At 34.3% G+C, this 24725-nt stretch overlaps 1 protein-coding gene across 2 annotated transcripts; it reads left to right on the forward strand.

Annotated features, from left to right (window-relative positions):
- The first annotated feature begins 11161 nt into the window (after positions 1-11161).
- kcnk18 (potassium channel, subfamily K, member 18) lies at positions 11162-20938 on the forward strand. 2 transcript variants are annotated; one of them, XM_077730470.1, is made up of 5 exons: positions 11162-11312; positions 11645-11817; positions 11896-11980; positions 12173-12316; positions 19411-20938. In XM_077730470.1, the coding sequence occupies exons 2-5, from the start codon at positions 11752-11754 to the stop codon at positions 20211-20213; spliced, it is 1098 nt and encodes a 365-aa protein (XP_077586596.1). In that variant the 5' UTR covers positions 11162-11312; positions 11645-11751; the 3' UTR covers positions 20214-20938. The 2 variants fall into 2 exon arrangements, with proteins under 2 accessions (XP_077586596.1, XP_077586595.1); XM_077730469.1 differs by having other exon boundaries at positions 11645-11980.
- The last annotated feature ends 3787 nt before the right edge of the window (positions 20939-24725 follow it).

Here is a 24725-nt window from a genome sequence, read left to right on the forward strand (position 1 = left end):
TTTATCATACCTAAATATATGTGCATTCTGGATTAAGTCAAAGTATAAAATGTTGCCACATCTAACAGCATGTCTCCATTTCAACACAAAAAGTGTATTTATAGTTCCATTCATTTATTTACACACTATGGCACAGTTTGTGAAAATGGGTAACATCGTTCTTGAAAAAAAAAAAAATTATATATATATATATATATATATATATATATATATATATATATATATATATATATATATATATATATATATATATATATATATATATATATATATATATATATATATATATATATATATATATATATATATATATATATATATATATATATATATATATATATATATATATATATATATATATATATATATATATATATATATATATATATATATATATATATATATATATATATATATATATATATATATATATATATATATATATATATATATATATATATATATATATATATATATATATATATATATATATATATATATATATATATATATATATATATATATATATATATATATATATATATATATATATATATATATATATATATATATATATATATATATATATATATATATATATATATATATATATATATATATATATATATATATATATATATATATATATATATATATATATATATATATATATATATATATATATATATATATATATATATATATATATATATATATATATATATATATATATATATATATATATATATATATATATATATATATATATATATATATATATATATATATATATATATATATATATATATATATATATATATATATATATATATATATATATATATATATATATATATATATATATATATATATATATATACACATATATATGTATATATATATCTATATATACACACATATATATGTATATATATATCTATATATACACACATATATATGTATATATATATACATATATATATTTTTTTTTTAATAATGGGATGCATATGGATTTTGAAGGGACTTCATTTCACAGCAATTAAGGCAGTGTTTCACAACATTTTGTGAGCTGCGGCATACTTTCTGCATTGAAAAAAATGTCAAGGCACCACACGACCTAAAAATCAATCCAAGACATTCTCATCAAAGTTTTATCAACAAAGTTTTGATCAAATAAATCTCCGAAATTAATCCAAAATAAAAATGTTCAAACCAATTTCATATCACCAAAGTTGATGTCTGCCGAGCCTGAACAACTTCTGGTTTAAGTCATGCAAAAATAGCTGATGTAACGCTTTTAACCTTATAATTGTACGACCTTTAGTCTCAATATTACTCCAATCTCTTAATATTACGTGACAAGCAATGTTGTTCACACACACACACACACACACACACACACACACACACACACACACACACTCACACACACACACACACACACACACACACCAAAAGTTGATGCCCCTGAAACCAAAAGACGTCTGGTTCACCTATCGTAAAAACAAGAAAATGACTTACATCTCATAAAATTATAATTTATTTTACTCTGAGGATTACTTAAATCTCATATCATTACACAACGAGCAGTGTTGTACTCAAACAGACTTAATGTTGCCAAGGGGCAAAGCCCATGAAGCCAAAAAACTTCTGATTCACATTACATAACATAAGAAAAACAAAATGAGTTAAATCTCATTATATTATGAGTTTAATCTTGTAATAGTACAATCTATCATTTAATGTTCCTTATATCTTTATTTTAATCTCATATTAGTTTAATTTTATTCTCATAATATTAAGATTTTTCTATCTGAAAATTGCAATGTATGACTTCTAATTTCCCGCCGCACATCTGACTATCTCTAACGGCACACGGTTGGGAAACACTTTTCTAACATTGCGGAATTGTAACAAGTCTGCACAGAAGAATGGGCCAAAATTCCCCCAAAGCGTTGTGAAAGACTCATCACAAATGATCGTAAACACTTGATTTCCGTTATTGTTGCCAAAGGTGGCACAACCCGTTATTCGGTTCAGGGAGCAATCACTTTTTCACAAAGGGCCAGACAAGTTTGTAATTTTTTTCTGCCTTGGTAAATAAAAAAAAACATTTACAAACTGCATTTTCTATTTCCTTGGATTGTCACCGTGTCATAAAAAAACGGTTTGATGATCTGAAACCTTTTTGCATGATAAATATGCAAAAAACACAGAAATCAGGAAAGGGGCAAATACTTTTACATGAAACTGTATATGGTTGGTCAACCTCACTGTTCTGAGATGTGGAGGGTATGATGCCTAATTCGGCCCTTCCTCTGTGAAGTTAGCATGTTCTCCCCAGGCTTGTGGGGGTTTTATCCAGGTACTCTGGTTTCCTCCCACATCCCAAAAAACATGCGGAGTAGGTTAGTTGAACAGTCTAAATTGCCCTTATGTATGAGTGTGAGCATAAATGGTTATTTTTCTCCTTTTGCCCTGAGATTGGCTGGCCATCAACGCAGGGTGTTCTCCTTTGGTGTCCATAGTTTGTTGGGATAGGCTCCAGCATCCCCGTGACCTATGTGCACAATAGTTCAATTCCATTGAACATTATTAAGTATTCAACATCGAGTAGAATTAAATTGTGTTCCAAAAGCCTAATATTAGACTGCAATTAGTGCGAGTGTGAGAAGTTTTATGGCGTCACAATACATTAAAGTGTCTTTTTTCAATAACGTTTAACTACACGTTCCTCGACACACCATATACATGGCTGAAGAAATAGTACTGCAACCTTTTGGCAAGGAAAGTCGATATCTGAGCGTTTGCTCAGAAGATTTCACGATAGGCATTCACATTATTAGAATATTTAGAGAATTATTGCTTAGTTTTGCATTTTTTCAAATAATTCAAGTACAATATTATGATGCTTGAAATAGATACGTATAATCCATTAAAAATGTGTACACCAGGCATCCATTCTTTGATGTGCTTACTTCATTTCTGAGTCAGTTTATTTAAAGAATCTTATGACAGTGCTTACTTCATTTCTGAAACAGTTTATTTAAAGAAGCTTATAACAATGCTTACTTCATTTCTGAATCAGTTTATTTAAAGTATCTTATAACCCGGAGTTTATGGGTACTAATTATACTGCACTGCAACTTTAGAAGTGTTATTCTGTGAACATGTACTACTTGAAATTAGGCATAAAAATTAAACGGCCAAGAAAAAGCTGGTATTATTACCGTGTTCAGTAGGAGTAATCTTATAAATGAACAAAAAGAATGCATCGCCAATGGGTTTAAAAGGAAATGGAGTGCTCTCAAATGTTGAACTAAGAAGTAAACTCGTGAAACAAATGGTGCTGTATTCACAAACCTTTTATAATTCTTGCTTTTGTTGCGGCCGCACTTTTGTGAACAAGATGACAGACTATCACGATGTAACTGTTGCAGCATTTAAAGAAGTGCTCAAATTACACCTGTGACAATAACTACTGCAAGGTGCCATCTGTGGGACAAAAGAATGTCACCTAAAACTATTCAGAGAAAGCAGACAAGGGGGATGGATTGGTTACTGTTCTGGCTTTGTATTAGATTTTACGCTGTACATTCTTGACAAAAGCTGATTAGTACAACAACGATTGAGATACGTTCAATGGCCTAACTAGATGCAGTAAACATTGGTCAGAGAAATACATAGAAACAGATTCCAAAGAACTTTAGAAAGCGATCTTTCTTTTTTTTGTTTTTTGCTTTGGATCAATATAACCAATATAACCATCATTCCAGTATTATAAGAAATGATATTTTAAAAGAGAGTGAGGGTTATGTAGAATTAAAGAATGGGAAACGAAGACATTGAATAAGAACACTCAATTTTACTGTTCACTATAATTCAGTACCAAACAAAATAGATAATTTAGTCCCAAAATTATATTTGAGTTAGATCATAGATAGATTTCACTCCACAATCGTTTTGCTAGCACATTGATGCCGGCTTTATTGGTGTATTTGCAGAACATTGGCTCGCCAAAAATGAAACCAGTGACTTAAAGGGGAGTTGTCAGTGGCAACATACTGTAAATTCATTCATTCATCTTCAATACCATCCATCCTTGAAATGGTTGCAGGGGTTGCTTGAGCCTAACCCAGTTGTCTTTGGATGAAAGGCGGACTACACCCTAGACTGGTCGACAGTCGCTGTAGGGGACACAGAGAGACAAACGACCATCCGCACCCCCAACCCACCACCGGAAATTGAGCCCGTGCCTGCCCGCACCTAAGTCAGGCGAGTGAACCTCTACACCACCAGGCGACTTGATACTGTAAATATGCAGCCTAAATAAACACACATTGCAACTTAGCATGATTATTAGCTCACCTGTCAATATCGCTTAGAATTGCAGACACTGCTAATTTGAGGTGCAAAAAAGATAGTTACGCATGCCACAGTTTTAAAATACGCAACTAACTGCTTTATGGATTCTTACACTTCTAAAAAAAATAAAGAAATAATAATTACAAAAAAAAAACATTAGATTCAGAGACGAGAATTCAAGCTCCAACACAGCTGAAAACATGCCATTTAGAGGGTTCAAGAACAGCTTGCTCTCTTACTGTGGAAAATAATCAGAACATTTTTAAACATAAAGAAAGCTTGTGAATGGAATCATTCATCTTGAGTTACTATGTTGTCACACAGAATTCACAGCTCTCCAAGGCCCGCACTCTCTACAGAAATCTACCTTGTATTACAGAACCTAAAAGGATTTTCCAACAAAGTATTAAGTAGCACTGAGCCTTAATAATGCAACCACAGAGAGCCAACTTACAGTATTCCGTTCAAGTTGGTCCTAATAAAAGGTTATACTGGTAGCAAATATTTCACCTTTTCTGTGACGTGTTAAAAGTTTTTATTTGTGTGCGTGTTTATATATATATATATATATATATATATATATATATATATATATATATATATATATATATATATATATATATATATATATATATATATATATATATACATATATATATATATATATATATATATATATATATATATATATATATATATATATATATATATATATATATATATATATATATATATATATATATATATATATATATATATATATATATATTAGTGGCGGGCCGTGCATTTCACACCTAGGCCTTCAGTAGTGCTACACCTGAATCAATCCAACACTCAATAACTATTTTATGGCAATTAAACAATTACTGCAGTTGCGACACAAAAAAAACATCCATAACCTCATAAAATATAGAAATATTTTTGGGGAATATAGCTCCTTTCTTGCCTCAAGAAGATTTTAATTACTCTGTCAGACAAATTATCCATGTGTTTCAGTTCCATCATCAAGTTCTTTTCTATCACCATCGAAGCTAATGCTGAAAGTCGAGCCAGTCCTGTCGTATTTCTGGCATGAGTTTTATTCGATTTATGGCTGAAAATGACAGGCTTGCTTGCTTCGGAGTTGTCCGACCTTTCTTAATGATGTCCAACTTTTCTTGAAAAGTCCATCTTGAAAATGGCTTTGACAGTAAATCTGCAACCAAATCCATTCCTTCAGTCAATGTGAGTTGACAAAATTGCTTTTAAATCAACAAAACAATATGTTTGCTTGTTCAGCTCTCTACAAATACAGTTCAGTAGCTCTGGCTAGTACACTATCACTAGCCAACAGTGACCGTGGATTTTCTCGTAGCGCCTTCAATGAATTAATCCCTCAAAATCTATTTTATGGCTATAAAACCTCGACTGAAGCTACAGCTGCGACACATAAAAATAATCAATAAATCAATGCACAAAAATGGGATAAAATACAAACACTAGAGCTTTTCAGATATCAGAATCGGGCCCGGAGGGTTAGGGTTAGGGTCATTTCCCCGGGGAAAAGACAGCAATGAACGTCGATAATACGTCATATACGTTCATACGCAAAACGGCAACATTTGCATTAAAATTGGGTAAAGCCAACTTCCTAGCAGCATTTATTGATTAAATACAAACACTGGAGCTTTTCGGATATAAGAAACAGGCCCACAAATGAAATATTATTTAGGAATATAGCCATATTTTACTCACAAAAAATCATTTTTAACTGTACACAATATCCATCCTCCTTTCTTTTTTCCGTCTTTTCTATCTCCTTTGAAGCTAATGCTGAAAGTCGAGCCTGTCCTGTCGTATTTCTGGCATAGTCAGTCTTGAAAATGGCTTTAAATCAACACAGCAATATATTTGCTTATACAGCTAGCTCTAGATACAGTTGGTAGATGTGGCTAATCACGAGCCAACATAGTAGGTGAAAGCGATGACGTATCCCTATGCCTGCGAGTCATTGTGGTGTTGCCAACCCAAAATCTGATGGGTTAAAGCAACAGTCTTATTGACGCTTGTTTAATGCAACGGAGCCTAAAGAAATGATTATGAAGGCCTTGAGGCAGATTTCTGACCCTGGCAACAAATAATGGCTGAAATGTGATTGGTTAAATGCTTCAATATGAAAACACACATTGGATTGGATTGGATTGGATAACTTTATTCATCCCGTAATCGGGAAATTTCTTTGTTGCAATAGGAAGAGGGTGAGGATGCAGGAATAGGAAAGGCATTATACACAAATGGGTACTTAATAGTAAGTTAATAAATAAATCTGGAGGCAGTGCAACCAGGGGGCAAAGCAAAGGGTGGCAGGCAGCGCAGGGCTAGTTACACTAGCTACTATTTGCGAATCGATTGTGGCCACCTGGACAAACGTATAAAACTCAGCGTTATCGATAACTCATTTGGACAATTGTTCAATTCGGACACAGAAAATGAGGACTTCGATGGATTTGTGGGTGATGATGACATGAGTACATTGTAAAATGGCTAAATAAAGTACAACTGAACTCAGTTTTGCTTCTGTTGCCGTTTTAAAAACGTGTTTTTAGCATGTGTCCATATGTTTAAGCTGGTGTATGTTTTGGGGTTGCCTGGCTGAGCCTTTAAAAGCGGTGCGCCATATATATATATATATATATATATATATATATATATATATATATATATATATATATATATATATATATATATATATATATATATATATATATATATATATATATATATATATATATATATATATATATATATATATATATATATATATATATATATATATATATATATATATATATATATATATATATATATATATATATATATATATATATATATATATATATATATATATATATATATATATATATATATATATATATATATATATATATATAACATTCACATTTTATATTTGGACCGGAAAAAAATAAATATATCGGTCCAAGGACTCCTTTTTTACAGTATTTTAATTGGTATTTCAATAGGAAAGCGGATCACAGATCACACAGTGACATTCAAATATTTTATATATATATATATATATATATATATATATATATATATATATATATATATATATATATATATATATATATATATATATATATATATATATATATATATATATATATATATATATATATATATATATATATCCAAGATGGCGCCGTTCAAGCGGAAGCCTGTGGCAGTAGCTCTGCACCAAGGGTGTCAGACTCTTATGTTTTTCATGTTTTACAGCTCTTCTATCTTTTTTTAAATGACATTTTAATATTTCCTAAAGCATTCTTTTTTACTTTACTTTGTACTTTATACTTTTTACTTTAATGTTTTTACAACTTTCCTTGTTCTGTTAGCCTGGCATTTTTCGGCCACTTCTTTTTTGTTCGGGGGACCAGCCAGCCATGCCTACGCTGTCACACACATGGAACTATCTGTCACAATACGCAGCAGAAGGAGCAACACCTCGGTACCGCCGGAGGTCTGGAGCTGGACAAAAGTGCTGGGAGAAGAGGCAACGCTTCTGACCAACCATTCCATCGTGGGATGGGATGGAAGAGTTGTAGGCCCCTAACAGCGACGGAGTCGAGATTTTCTGCCCTGCTGCTGTTTTCTTCAGCTTCAGACTACTGAGTAACTGTGCAAATAAGCTTGCAAGAGCGTATTCTCCACCTTGGTCACAGTCTGCAGCAGTTCCCCATCTCGTGGAAGACTTCCTGTGTGTGGTTCCAGTTTTTGCCCAATTTACAAGGTCGTTTTTGAGTCCGATTCAGCTACCGCAACCAAATTGGCGCTGTTTAAGCAGCAGCCGGCGGCCACGGTAGCTTTGTCCACTCTTGTTCGTTTTGTGTTTTGCGGCTTTTATGTTTTAATGATTTGATGATTCCATTTACTTTGATTTGCTTTGTACTTTGTGCTTTTTGCTTTGCTGTTCTGTGGGGTTCCAGTTTTTGTCCAACTCTACAATGTCTTTTTGAGTCCGATTCAGTTACCGCAACCAAATGGCGCTGTTTAAGCGGCAGCCGGCGGCCACGGTAGCTTTGTCCACTCTTGTTCGTTTTGTGTTTTGCGGCTTTTATGTTTTAATGATTTGATGATTTTAATGATTGATGCTGTTTATTCTGTCTAATCACCCTCTTGCTACCTGCCACAATGTAATTTCCCGAATACGGGATGAATAAAGTTATCCAATCCAATCCAATATATATATATATATATATATATATATATATATATATATATATATATAAATATTTGAATGTCACTGTGTGATCTGTGATCCGCTTTCCTATTGAAATACCAATTAAAATACTGTAAAAAAGGAGTCCTTGGACCGATATTTATTTTTTTCCGGTCCAAATATAAAATGTGAATGTTAGTTTAATGAACCGAACTGCATAAAAGGCTTAAGTCTCTCTAATTGCTGAACTCCTGACAATTTTTCATTGCCATTATGCAATGATGTGTAATGCCAATAGTTAACAAAAAGATTTTCAGGATACTGTAGTGCATCATTCATCATGATTGGTATGTTTTTATGATCTAACTATCATTAGATTTAAGACATTTTACCTGAGGGCAATTTCCCTGTCTCAAGGACAGGGTACAATCTACTATTTTTTTTACTCAGATAGACTTGTAGCTTTTTACCATGTGGGCACAATGCTACTGCCTCGCATTCAGCCACTTATTTAATGTCTAAACATGTCTGCTGAATAGTTCTCCATGAGAGTAAAACATAGTAAAAAAAACATTAAATGAGCTGACAAGAGCTTATTTTAACCTAGTTACTTGTTTGGCAATGTGAAGACTGCACTAATAACAGTTTATAAGAACACTCCGAAAATGTTGTGTTACATTCAATGAAATGATGTGATGAGAAATCATAAAATTTGTTCACTCTGGATTTAATTGGATTTGATTTTTCACATTTTACCCTGCTATTTTATTACATTTAGTCAACTGTGTAATATGAATGCAAAATGTTATTTCAGCACCAACAAAAAGACTAACTACAATTTGAGCCGTCTTTCCCTGGTGTCTTTTTTAATACACTTGTTATACTGTGATTTTATAATAACTTATAACTGACACTTTATTATAAAATCACAATACAATAACACCTTCATTTCATTCATTCGTAAGTTATGAATAATGAATATTTATTCACGATCGCAAATCCTGCTGGAAATCAGGAAGCTGAAGGAACACAAAAGACAAAGTCTTTAGGGCCCTCATGTGGTCAAAAGAGTTAGTGCAGTTTCAATGCACAATAATTTAATCTGTAATTCACATTTATTTTTCGAAGCCAATAATTGTGTTAATTTTTTTTCAATTTATGATCCACAAAATTATGTGTTAAAAAATAATATGCTATCATAGAAGATATAAAAACTGCAAATTCACTTAAACTAGGGTAGGCTCTACCTGAGCCACCCATAATAGGATATGTTAGTATGATAGTACTTTAACTTGACAACATGCTTTGAGTTCAATATGAATGCAAGAGTGTTCAACCAGCCTGCCCAGCAGGTTTTGGGATGTGGGAGGAAACCAGAGTACCCAAAGAAAACCCACGCATGTCCAGGGAGAACATGCAAACTCTACACATTGAAGACCTGGGATCCGAGCCACTCGGCCACCAAGCCGCTTGATTTAACATATTTGTTTATGTTCACATATATTGTTCTAGCAGCTCATTGAACCCATAAAAAACAGGATTTCAAAATACAGTGGCGCCTCTACTTTTCACGTAAGCATGGCGTCGTAAATGGACCCAAATGCAGGGAAGCAATCACAGGGACAAGAATGTGGAGTGCTCTAACAAAACTTAAATATATCAGGCAGAAATCTTTAGAAAATAACAAGGATTTAGAAATCAAATCACAAAACCAGACCTGACAGAAGACCTGGTTAGATGAGAGACATGGAACATAGCTTGGTAACTTGGCATGGAGTAAACAAAACAGACGATCCGACAATGACTCACAAACACACAAGGTTTAAATAGATACATAAAAGCTGATCACCAATCAATGGTTACAAGAAGAAGAGATGCCCAGAGGGACACAAGAGGTGAAAAGCACATACACAAGACGTGAAACTACTTTCCAAATTGTTTTCAGAACATGTGTACCCTACAACAACATATTACAACCATATAGTGTGGTGTCTAAGAATAATGAAAGCGTCTTTTGGTGTTCTGAAAAGCGCTAAATAAATCCATTCATTCATTCATTCATTTTCTGAACCCTTTATCTTTAGTGGGGTCGCGGGAGGTGCTGGAGGCTGTCCTAACTGACTTCGAGCACAAGGCGTAGGACTCCCTGATCTCTCATCTTACTTTCTCAACCGCTTCATCATTATTAGGGTTGTGGGGGGTGTTGGAGCCAATCCCAGCTGTCTCCGGGCCAAAGGCGGGGGACACCCTGAATCGGTGGCCAGCTGTGAGGCCGACGCGCTTTATTTAATATTAAGCTGTATAAATATATATTTATCTTTATACGGGTGACCATAAGCAGTGTATGAATGAATGTTTTTAGTTCCATTGTTTGTATGACTATGAACCGGGTAAAGAGAAATGGGGGGGGGGGGGGGTTTCGGGGCTTGCTTAGTTTACACTCAAAGACAATGATGCAAATTGTTCCGTCTCATACAATAGCTTTGAAGATTGTGTTCACTAAGCCTTTATCACTGATGTCATCCCTTCTTCAGTGCACTGTCTATGAGATACTGTCATACATTATAAATATGATGCACTCCCATATTTCGGAAAAAAAAGCAATTTCTTCCTTTTTTATTATTTTTTTTAGGACTGCACAAAATACTTCACCTTGTTCAATATTTTGTGGCACTCGGAGGGGCATTCAAAATGACACATTAGCTAGTGGATTTTATCCAGGAAACAAAAGGTGCAATATATTTTAATATGTGTATATAAGAACTGATTTTAATTAACAATGATCTTTTCCAGTTGAATTTAAAATTTTAAAAGTGATTGAAGGAGTGAACATCCATGGATTTTGACATCTGATACATTTTCTTTAGTATATACCCAAATATGCTTTTAAGTGAGCTTGATATCCAAACTAATCCAAGCATTGTTCTTTCCATGCACTAACTGCAACCACAGGAAGCAATACACTTAGGTCGTATTTCTCTTGGGAGTGTCAGTGCTGTGTTAGTAATATGGGAGTGTGTATTAATGTAGTGTGTGTGTGGCCACGCGCTCACTTTTGAGCAGACCCAGAGTACATCTGTGGAGTACCAAGGCAAGACGGACAGAGACGCTTCCAACTGGTAGAGCTGTGCAGTGGTAGAGGAAGAAGAGGAGAGAAGAGTGGGGTGAAAATGAGAGCTACGCAAGACAAGCCACCAAAAAACCCATACAGCGAGCCCAATTTATGCAAAGCGCGGGTGTGGAAGCTGCTTCCCCACTTAATGCTGTGCCTATCTTTGGTCATTTACGCTGCACTGGGTGCATGTTTGTTCCAGTACATCGAAGGAAGGGCACCTCCCATCAAAAAGGAATACCATGACTTCTTGGGTGACATTATCCTGCATGTCCAGAATCTCACCAGTATGTTAGACAAGTAATTATGCAATTAATTCATAATTACATACTGAGTATACTGACTTAACCTTACTATATCATTTTGTATGAATTCTTCTGCAGGTTAACATCAAATTACTTCCAATGTATATACCCAGAATAGGCTCAAAATGTTACCTACCACACCCAAATGATCTTAACTCTTCTTTTTAACTTTAGAAAATACATCGTCTACTCAACAAAACATAGTGAATGAAGTGGAGCATAAGATGAAGAGTTTTCAGAGCAAATGGCTCCAAACACCTGACATGTGGACATTCTTTGGGGCCATGTTCTTTGTGTGCACTGTCTTCACAACGGTTGGTGAGTACATTAGGATTCCAATACAAGTAAAGAACTTTAAACGCGATATGGACAATCACAGTGCATAATTCTCAATTTCCGATTGCAATATTTTTACAATGCAGTTATTCATATACGTATGCATTAATTCCCTCATCTAGGGCCAATTACAGTGCTCAATCAGCCTACTCTGCATGTTTTAGGATGTGGGGAAAAACCGGTTTACCGGGTGAAAACCCATGCAAGCCTGGCAAGTCCACACAGTGAGGACCTACCTGGGATCCCAAACCCCAAAACTGTGAGGCTGGGCTGCCTATGCATATATGTACTATAAACAAAATAATCAGACTATGATTAAAAAAGAAAAAGATAATTACCAATGGAAATGTAAACTAACTCCATGATAAACACTAATCTGGATGAAAAATAACACAATTATTAATTCAAATGTTGAGTTTAAGTCTATCTCAAAAATATCTCAGGGAGTATGTAAAATCATACTTAATAGTAGATGTAAAAAAAAAAAAACTATAATGTAGTCAATTTTGGTGGAGAGATATGTGGTAGAGAAATTTACAACCGTCGACTGAAACTGAAACTCTCAGGGCTTGCGTGGTTTTTCCTCGGTTACTCTAGCATCTTCCCACATCACAAAAGCATGCAGTGTTGGCTGGTTGAACACGCTAAATTTCCCTTAGGTATGAGTTTGAGCGTGAATGGCTGTCTGTCTCCTTGTGCTCTGTAATTGACTGCCAATCAATTCAGGGTGTTCATCCTTCAGGTGCCCGAAGTCACCGGGGATAGCTCCAGTACCCCGTGTGACCCTTAAGAGGATAAGTGATACATATAATGAATGATTGAATGAATATATATAACTTCTACATACAACATATGATAACAGAGTTGCTATGTCTCCCAAAACCCTGCTCGTCTCACAATTGGCTACAAGCAAGCTAGGTCTCATTGATGCCTGAACTAAGGTTAGCGCTCTGTAGGGGGATGTAACAGAGCTGGCATAGTAGCCAGACTAGAAAACGTGGCATTCTAGGCGGACTCAAAACCTGTCCTGGTCAGGGTAGCAGCCAATGGGATAGTATAAGCACGATTGTCAGAGTGGAGAAGCTCTGCCCAGTGGTGTGTTCCTGATTCGTTTGCCTTCGACCCTGATTCGTCACTGAGTTGTTTCTTGAGTTTTTCTGTGTTTTCATAACATAATGATAAATGTTGAGTAGTGTGTTTTGGTCCATGTGAACAAATGTTTACTCACCTGCCACTCATAATTGGAAATTCATTGGGAAATTACTTCTTATTCATTTTAATGGCTTAATAAATAATTTTCCTTTAATGTTTCCTCATTTTTGCATATACAGTAATACCTTGACATAACGAGTGCACCGACATACGAGCAATTTGAGATACGAGTAAATTGTCAAGCAAATATTCGCCTTGAGATAAGAGACATTTTGATCTACGGATGTGCAGCTGACGCAAGAGGCTGCTCTCTTTCTCCCCGCAATTCCCTCGTGTAAATTATTCTGAGCACTGGGCGGAGAGTTGCATTTTTTCAGTGTTTTTTTTTTTCGTTAGTCAGACCAGAATGGTGTATGCGTGGCAGAGCTTGCTGGCCAATACGAGAAGAGTATACTACTACCGGTTGGCAAGTGGTCTTGTGCATCATTTTCAGAATATATGAAGGGAAAACAAAAGCAAATTCCACACAGGTGGATGTAACCTGGATTTTAACCCAGGGCTCCATAGCTGTGAGGCCGACACGCTAACCACTTGGCCACAGGGCCGCCCTTACTTGGTACAGTAGCAACATATTAAAACAATAGTAGTAATAGTTCATATGTAGTAATGATGTCAAATTGAGTTTAGCACTGGTATGTGGTTCTGTTTCCAGAAGAAAAAAATCATTTTTGAACACAATAAATGTAAATCAGTACACTATGTAGCTTTTAACAGAAGGTACCTTATTATAATCCCTTAACATCTCCAGGATACCATTTGAAGTAAGCTTTTACATTTCAATTTGAAATAAGTAATACTTAGTTTAGATTAAAAAGTAAATTTGATTATAACACCCTTCAAACATTGTCAACTTTGAGAATGATGTCGGATGCAAAAATTGTGAAAAAAGAATGTCTGCTCATTGTCTGTATTGCTTACGCATTAATAAAAACATAAAATTGACATAACACTACTACTCAAGGCATTGATAAATAATATTTGGGCACACGATTTGGTTTAATATAAAGTAAAGAAAATGGCTTGCCAACGAGCTAGGAGCCCCTCAAATACTTGCAACCCGTGCCTCTCTTAAGTGGAAGGCAGCTGCTTTAGGATGGTTGGAATATTTTAGAAGAGACAAATGGCATCCACTGCACGATAGACCTCCCTGGACCAAAAGGAGGAATGGCTTGTTAAATATAATTCATCATTTGCTGTTAAATGACTACTATGTTAATAACAACTATAAAAAAATATTATGTCAGTACGTTACAGCCTTTAAATCTTTTTATGTAGCATAGAAAAGCTATGACAAAAAATAAATACATTTTTATATGCATATTACTAAATGGTGAACCTGCGTAGGCCTTCTTAAAATTAAGGTAAACAGCATTCTTTAAAAATCCATATACAAGAAATTAAAAGTGCAGGACAGACATTTTCTACATTTATATTTTCCAGTCAACATAGTTTGAAAGGTAAATTTGATAATATTTGAGGAATTGTGTTTGGCGATTGAGTAGTTAAGCACCTCACTATTCTTAGATCAAGGGTTCAGTCTTGGGCTCCTTCCTGTGTGGAATTCGCATGTACCCCTAACCCCCTCATCCCCTGTCATTGCATTGGGTTTTTTTCCGCGTACTCCTGTTTCCTGCCACATCCCAAAAGCATGCATGCATGGTAGGCTGATTGAACTTTCCAAATTCTCGACTTTCGTTAGCCATTAGCGGGAGTTGGGCGGTTGTAGTTTATTTTGAGCTTGTTTTATCTTACATGTCTTATTTAAATATTAAAAGATCCATGTAATCTATTCGATTATAAATGAGAATGATCGAAATTAAAAGAAATAAACGTTGACAGCCAGAACCAAACAATAGTCATCTTTTGTTTGGGAATTACTTTTTTCATTTTTTTTTGTAAAGAAATGTTTCCTTCTCTTTTTTCATTTTTTTTGAGTTCAATGAATGGATGCTTACATCGATCCATTAATGCTTGTAAAATTCTAACAAATCTTTTGGTTGTCAGTCATCGAACTAGTGATTATGTTAACTAATGACCGCTAATGGTAGATGCCTGCGACTCATAGAGGAAAAGAGGTTGAATTTACATCACCACAAATAGCTGATGAGTGCTTTTTAGTGGTTAAAAGCCAATTGTTTTCTCTATGTATTGTTCTAGAGGGTTTAATTCACCTTTCCACAAGCAACATTGTGGTCAACACTGGGCCGAACATACTCTGTTTTAAAGTAGAGATATAATTGACTCCCATACTAAAACAGTTGTTTGAAGTCAGTTTAATGGAAACTCTGAAGACTCGTCATTTCTCAGATGAAAATTCAGTTCATGAAACTGATCAAGAAAAGACTACATATCATTTGCAAGCATTCTACACAGCATTCTCATGCCATCCCTTTCATATCACAAATTGCGATAAGAAGGCTCTGATAACCGTGATAATCTCTTGGGATGAGGGTCCCACATATCATATGGCTTGGCCCCATGAGGCCGGACCTCCTTCCCATTTGGGCCACTTCTTTTATTTTCCCAACTTCCCCCTCTCACTTTTGGTACCTGCTTTCTAATACCTTTTTTCTGGTGTTTTTCTGGCCTGGTTGGCCCATGAATTGATTCTGACTTGCGGTAAGTGGGCTGTTGCTCTCCTGGGTGGCTGCAAAACCCATGTTGTACCTCAGTCACAGGAGTTCCCTAGTACTCATTAACAGGTGGGTGTATTGGGGCAGTGGCTGAGATCTGCAGATCGGTGGTGCGGTTCCACCACCCTATTGACAACGTCTGGTTGGGGTGCCTTGATAAAACTGGAAGATGGCACTCAGACCACTGAACTTACAATTCAAATTTGTGGATCAACTATCTCTGATACACCACATAATGGCTCGGATTTGCCAAATTAATATGAAAAGTTTATAGTGTAGGAATAATAATACAAACATGAAATGTGAAAAAACGGCAAGTCACAATTGAATATTATTTAACCGGGCAATAGAAAGCAATGTCTCCTATTGGAATTTAAATAATCATACTAGAAAGGGGTTTCAAACTCCAAATAATATTAAGTACATTGGAGTTATTCACTGATTGTGGTAGGTCTTGGAATAAAAGAGGCAGTAAGTGGCAATAATACTAGAGTCTTATTCAACTCTATTTCCCGAGAGTTGTGGCATATTGGTGAACCGGGGAGGAAGTGCGCGTAACTGGCACTAGGACACACTTACGATCAGAGGTGGTTAGAATACCCAAAGATTTTACTAAAGTAGTTCATTCATTCATTCGCTTGCTCGCTTTTTCTCAACAAAATTTTCTTGTTTTCCACAGCAGAAAATCATCTATTATTGTTATCTATATTCTTGAGTAACGGCCCAGCGGCTTGGGGTTAGCGTGTCGGTCTCACAACTCTGAGGTCTGGATTCAAATCCAGGTCTGTGGACCTGTGTGGCGTTTGCATGTTCTACCTGGACGTGCTTGGGTTTCCTCTGGGTATTCCGGTTTCCTCCCATATTACAAAAACATGCACCCTAAATTGCCCCGAGGTATGGATTCAGGGTGTCCCCTGCCTCTTGCCCGGAGTCTGCTGGAATCTTTTATCAATCAAAATGTTATTGTCTTCGACAAAAATTGTCCTTCCGTATAAAAAATGCGACTCATGTTTACATTCATAGAGAGTACGCTTAAACTACTGAAGATTTTGATAACATTTCTCGTCCAGTTTTTTGTTGCCTGGTTTTAAAAGCCCATAGAGTTCTCCAGATTTGAGAATGCAGACAAACTACTGTCTATCTACTATCTTTGCCATTCAATGTCAATGAGATTCGGCAAAGCTTTATTGTGTTCAACTGTTTGTCAAAGTGCCGGGTCCTGGAGCCTATCCCATCCTCTTTTCCCCAGAAAACCATTCATACTCAGGCGATGGCACCACTACAATCATCATTGGAAAAGAATGTAAAACTAAATTGTGACAAGTGTTCGATTATATTGCCACCACTAGATGTCAGTGAAAGTACAGTTTATGAAGAGCTCAGAATATAAAGCTGTTTTAAAATACACACTGCTCTTCATTGAATGCTCAAACCAAAACAACAATGGCTCGCTATTGCAAAAAAAAAAATAATAATAATATATATATGTATATATATATATATATATATATATATATATATATATATATATATATATATATATATATATATATATATATATATATATATATATATATATATATATATATATATATATATATATATATATATATATATATATATATATATATATATATATATATATATATATATATATATATATATATATATATATATATATATATATATATATATATATATATATATATATATATATATATATATATATATATATATATATATATATATATATATATATATATATATATATATATATAGATAGATAGATAGATAGATAGATAGATAGATAGATAGATAGATAGATAGATAGATATATATATATATATATATATATATATATATATATATATATATATATATATATATATATATATATATATATATATATATATATATATATATATATATATATATATATATATATATATATATATGACTGAAAGCATGAGTGGAATGCCCATCATAGAATACAAGACGCACTTTACCAAGTAGCGTGACTAGATAGATGGCTACATAGCCTGCACAATAAATAAACAAAACAAATTATTTATATTATATATATATATATATATATATATATATATATATATATATATATATATATATATATATATATATATATATATATATATATATATATATATATATATATATATATATATATATATATATATATATATATATATATATATATATATATATATATATATATATATATATATATATAATATAAATAATTTGTTTTGTTTATTTATTGTGCAGGCTATGTAGCCATCTATCTAGTCACGCTACTTGGTAAAGTGCGTCTTGTATTCTATGATGGGCATTCCACTCATGCTTTCAGTCATGCTTGATATTGGAGACTTCCTGGCTACGTTGCTGACCAAAGCTTATTTTCATATTCATGCATTCTTTTATATATATATATATATATATATATATATATATATATATATATATATATATATATATATATATATATATATATATATATATATATATATATATATATATATATATATATATATATATATATATATATATATATATATATATATATATATATATATATATATATATATATATATATATATATATATATATATATATATATATATATATATATATATATATATATATATATATATATATATATATATATATATATATATATATATATATATATATATATATATATATATATATATATATATATATATATATATATATATATATATATATATATATATATATATATATATATATATATATATATATATATATATATATATATATATATATATATATATATATATATATATATATATATATATATATATATATATATATATATTGAGTCATTTGCATCCCAAATGGTTTTGTAACCTGAACATTTCGTACATAGAGGCATTTTTTTAAGTAGATGTTTGACTGTACACTGCAAAATGATCCCACAAATGTAGGCCATTGTTTTGTGGCACGATGACTTAATTTGCGCTTTCAAAATAGAAACTCCTTCATGCATTTTCATGCTTGAAATCCCAAATTCAGATTGAATTGAGATTTAAAAAAATAAATAAAAACATTTAGGAGTCAAGATACAGACTGGTCCTGTGTTAGAACATTTGCACAATATTCTTGTATTTTCTTTTTAAATTATTGTCACCCTGTCCACTTACCACCGTTAATTTTGTTCCGTGTCATTTGCAGGCTATGGAGCCATCTATCCAGTCACGCTACTTGGTAAAGTGGCATGTGTCTTGTATTCTATGATGGGCATTCCACTCATGCTTTTAGTCATGCTAGATATTGGAGACTTCCTGGCTACGTTGTTGACCAAAGCTTATGTTCATATCCATGCCTTCTTAAAAGTTTTGGACTCACACAGTCTGTCCCAACTGACGCTTCGCAAGAAACCGAGAGAGTCCAACCATCGGACTTTAGAAGACGGTAGCATTGCTTTCAGCACTGATGTTGTGGTCCATGAACTACTCAATATCCAGGAAATCTTGCAAAGTCAAGTGAAAGTGAGGGCCGATTCCATTCAGCTCCAAAAAAATAAAGAGATTTTTGAGAAGATTCTTGCCAAAGAAAATCTCCTGCGAACGGGACCGTTGCTCAGGAGCATGTCTTGCCCAGAACTGAATCAAATGCCACCATTGCCCAAAGGATTTGCCATATGGGACTTCACCGGAATGGGAGAGACTATGGACGCGCTGGATGTACCATTTGTGCTTATTCTTTTCATCGTCTTTGCTTATGTTTTCCTTGGAGGGGTTGTTCTACCAGTGTGGGAGACAGAAATGGAGGGATTTGACCCTTACTATTTCTGTTTTATAACACTCACAACTATTGGGTTTGGGGACATTGTGCCTCAACATCCCAATTTTTTTATGCTCACCTCACTCTTCATCATTTCAGGCATGGCTATCATGTCCATGGCATTTAAGCTTAGCCAGACACGACTTGTAGCCTGTTATCGCCAGTGTATTAGTATCATAAGCAGGCAATAACCCTAATACAGCCAAGAACTAGCCCTTATGTTCCTACAGCATTATGTAATGTCTTAATGTTGTATTTTTTATTATTAATTCTGACATTTTTGCATAGCTGATCTTGTTGCATGTCTCACCTGTCACGGTTTTGTTGCAGCTGTGACGATTTTATGTAGCCAGGCCCTTTTTTGTTTCATTTTTTTATTCAAAGCTGATAGCTTTACTTGCAGTATGAAAGCGGGGTATGTTGTGCCAAGCGGGAGCACAATAATCCCCTGAATATTGTGGTTTCAACTATCGCGGCTTCACTACATCGCAGATTTTTTTTCTGGGGGATTATTTTTGGGAAGTTCATAAAAATATGAAAATCCAAGGGGTGACCCTATTTTGCGTTTTTTCGTTTATCACCGCAATGTCTGTTCTACATTAACCTCGATGATCGAGGGATAACTGTAGTGTCATGCCTGTTATCTGGAAAACCATTGAAGTTTGTCATGTGGTTACATTTTTTTGAAAAGAAAGTAATTTCATTCATAATGCAAAAACATGGAGACACACGGCTTTAGGGTAAAGCACATTGAAATAAAAAGTGTTGACCTCTGTGATTTCGTCCTTCAACAGATGCAAATGTATATAAAAATTGTGTTAATTGTTTGTGCTGCTATTGCTTTTGAGAAATGTATCATTCTTTTCGAAGTCAATCTGAGGGCACCCAGCCACTTGTTCCCATTAAAAACGGTCAAAACCTGATAAAAAAAATTCCTTTGTTTAGGCCAATTTTGTGCTATTTTATGGTGTAAAGTGTTTTGTTCTACCTCGGTTCCACAGTTACTACAGAGTGTTTTGTTCCGAGGTCAATCAGAGTTCATCCAGGCGCTTGTCCAAATATTTTGTTTGTGAAATGATAGATTCATTAATAATTACATTTCTCTATAATTGTCAATCACTGCAGGCAGCCATCTTATTCAATCATTGACATTTAATTACATAATTTGCATCTCTGGTAACAACCTTAGAAGGGTAGATACATCAAGACTTCCTCCCAATCTCCAAAGGATCTCCTCGAACAGTAATTTCTAATACGGCTTTAAAGCCATAAATCAAAACAATTACAAGGCGATTGATTAATCCAACATGCGTAAGCAAAAACAACATCTGTAACTATAATAACAATTTAGGTATTTAACAATAATAGAAAGAGGAAACGAATCAAAACAATCATGCCTTCATTTGGCATAACAATTACATAAAGAAGCGTGAAGTGCGTCACAATGTAGGAACACTATGCGAGTGTTCCTGGAAGTGAATGATGTCCATCTGCTGGTAGCAAGAGTCCTTGACTACTCTACTCTTCGCTGCAGACCCAGATCAACAGTCCTCGGAGCCCGGGACTGGGTGAGATGTCAGATAAACAGTCCTTGTGAAAGGACTAGGTGACTGGTTACGACCCCGAGTTCTCTTCGAACAATTGGAAGAATGGTTTAACAAAGAAATGATTAAATACACACATCTAAAATAGTATGACAGAATAAACCCAACATTAGGGAACAGGATTGTACATATTCTGCTTTCAATTTGTAGTGATTACGTCACGCCCCACATACGGCAAAACAGAAATCCAATGGTGGCGTTTGTTTGTACCCATGCGCACACTCACATAGTTGTAAACTCTCAACTCATTTTCACTCAGTAGTAGCTAATTAGCATTAGCTAAAAAAAAAATTCATGTCACCTGCGGTGCTCCATAGTTTTACAGTTATTAAAAAATTTTAATGATTTTATTTTATGTCATAAAGACTTCAATATTCATCAATGTGTAGTAGAGCTGTTGAGCATGTGATGCCTGTTAGTCTCGAGTAGAGGTGAGATCCCCAGTACGAGCATGAGCCTGAGGCCGACCTTTCCTAAAATGTCAATCAGATCGGGTCAGGCCGGACTTCTCTCTCGCTAAAAAAAAGTATACTAAAATGAGGTTTGGTCTCTCTTGCTGACTTATCAATCTAAATGGGTGGCCAGTCTAATGCATGGCACAAGGAGACAAACAACCATTCACGCTCGAACCCAGACCTAGGCGCAATTTAGAGTGTCCAATCAGCCTACCGTGCATTTCTTTGGAATGTGGGAGAAAACCAGAGTACCCAGAGGAAACCCACACAGGCCCGGAAAGAACATGCATAGTCCACACAGAAAGACCCGAAACTGGATTTGCCCCGACGCGCTCACCACTCAGCCGCTGGGTCGCCCCAACCTGATTTCATGAAAGAAAACTACAGCAATGTTCATGTTAACATTTTAGAATCAACCTGCAGTAACAAAGAATAGACGCATGATGGTGCTGCGGTAACAGGGAATTCAAATTAGCAATTAGCTGATTCCAAAGGTAAATTTAAGAACGTTCTGCTTTGCACGAAGAAGCAAATATTATCTGGTGCCGAAGCTGGAGGTGGAAAAATCTAATAATTTTGTTGTTTGTTGTTATAGCTGTGGTAATAGTGATCCATATTAGATATATATTACAATTATTTATTCATTTTCTGAGACGCTTTTATCCTCACCAGGGTCGTGGGGGTGTTGTAGCCAATCACAGTGAACTATGGGCACCTGGCAGGAGACATTACGAATCGGTGGCCATCCAATCGCAGGGCGCATAGAGAAAGACAACCTTTCACACTCATACCTAGGGCAAATTTAACCTGAATACCATGCATGTTTTTGGGATGTACTGGTTTTCTCCGGGTACTGAAGTACCCGGAGAAAACCAACAAAGGCCCAGGGACAACAAGCAAAATCCACACGGTGAGGACCCACTTGGGATCAAACCCTCGACCCCAGAACGGTGAACCGCACAGCGCATGAAAATTAAATTATTTTTTTTCATGAAAACCAAACTTTCATATATAAATGTGAATATTTACAAATGCAAAAGATATATTCAAAACCTTCATTATTATTGATCAGGTGGACATTATCAATTACTTAACACTGCTTATTTAAAATTAAATGGTGACAGATTATTTCCATACAGTCACTGTTGTGATTTCACTGTAATATGACTTATTCGAATGAATAATGAATGTTTCTTTTTAAAATTGCAAGGACATTTTCCATCTTGTTCATGACAAGCCGGGCAAAGTAAAAGGGCCGGACAATAGAAGACAGCTATGTATCTGGGTAAATCACAGCTGTTTTTACTGTCTTAAATGCTCATAAACATTTTAATGGTACTACTACATGAAACAAATTACACCTACACCACTCTTACAATCTGTTGCATCCATTTAATTACTCGCAATTACAATTTTACATATTTGTTCATTAAATGACCTGTAAAGTCTGTGAGATTCTGTTTTCCTTTCAATTTCTTGTATTTATTGCAAAATGCTAATAAATTAATTCTGATTCCAGCATCCTTCCTCCTTCTTTTAATGTTTCCATGTCATCCTGTACTCAGAGATGTCCAAACTGTTCCACAAAGGGGCACTGTAGCTGTAGGTTTTCATTCTAACTAATCAAGTGCTTCACCAATATAGTCTCTTGCAACTGGACTATATTTTCCAGAGTGTTCAACACACTTAATACCCCAATATTTTTTTTTCCAAAATTGAAAGTTCACCTTATGTCTAGATTTTGGTCCTGCTGAATGAACGAACGCAAACCTATTTTGTTGGAGCAAGTGTTCAAGACACACACAAATCAAACTCATAAATAAAACAATAAACCAAATACCAAAACATGACTAACTGATTTAAAAACCAAAACGTAATTGATTTTCCATGCAGTGAAGTAAAATGCCCAATAATTTGCCTATCATTTTTAAAATTTTACAAATGGTCCTGTTTAAGTAGCAAGCTGTTTGAGGTTTTCTGATATTTTGGTTCAACAAAACCCTCATTTATGAAAATGAACCTAATGTTTCATTTTTCATGTCCTCATGTTGTGTTTGCATGTGTGCATCTGTATGTTTACTCAGTTGCCAAATGTTTGCTCCCTACTCCCTCATCTATGCACTCGCAATTGTAATCCAATGAAAAATTTTCTTGCATGTCTTTTTAATGTTAATGGCTGATTAAATAATTTTGTGATCTTTTCTTGTGTGTGTTTTACAATTTTTTTTAATTTTTAAGGGGTTAAATAGATTTTACAATAGTACAGGGACATTCGAACTGTTGGAATAAATCAAAGCCTTTACATATCCTTATAAAATATCCAAGTTACGAAATGACTCCTGTAACAAATTCATTTCAGAAGCAGAGGTACCACTCCACAATAATAATTGTTTTCCCATCAAACTTTGTAAGTCTCAAGTTCAATTAAAATGTATCACTATCACTGACTGGGCAACCTTAAAATAAATTCACATTTTCACTTTTAATCTTACACTGAATTTTTTGTTTTGCCAACATCCCTAAAAACACGTCAAGTCGTCGGTGTACAGTGTCAGTTGATAGTGAAACAAGTGCCTCTCTTGCGTGTATGACGTCAGCAGCTGGTAGAAAGAGTCAGCGCATCAGTTGCTGCACGCTCTGCCAG

Source organism: Stigmatopora nigra, chromosome 12, assembly GCF_051989575.1.
Source record: "Stigmatopora nigra isolate UIUO_SnigA chromosome 12, RoL_Snig_1.1, whole genome shotgun sequence".
In the NCBI taxonomy this organism is placed as follows: Eukaryota; Metazoa; Chordata; class Actinopteri; order Syngnathiformes; family Syngnathidae; genus Stigmatopora; species Stigmatopora nigra.

Coding starts and splice junctions, on each gene's coding strand:
- kcnk18 (XM_077730469.1), top strand. CDS start 11,752: ATGAGAGCTACGCAAGACAAGCCACCAAAAAACCCATACAGCGAGCCC. Junction 11,981..12,172: donor GCATGTCCAGAATCTCACCA/GTATGTTAGACA, acceptor TTTTAACTTTAG/AAAATACATCGTCTACTCAA. Junction 12,317..19,410: donor CACTGTCTTCACAACGGTTG/GTGAGTACATTA, acceptor TGTCATTTGCAG/GCTATGGAGCCATCTATCCA.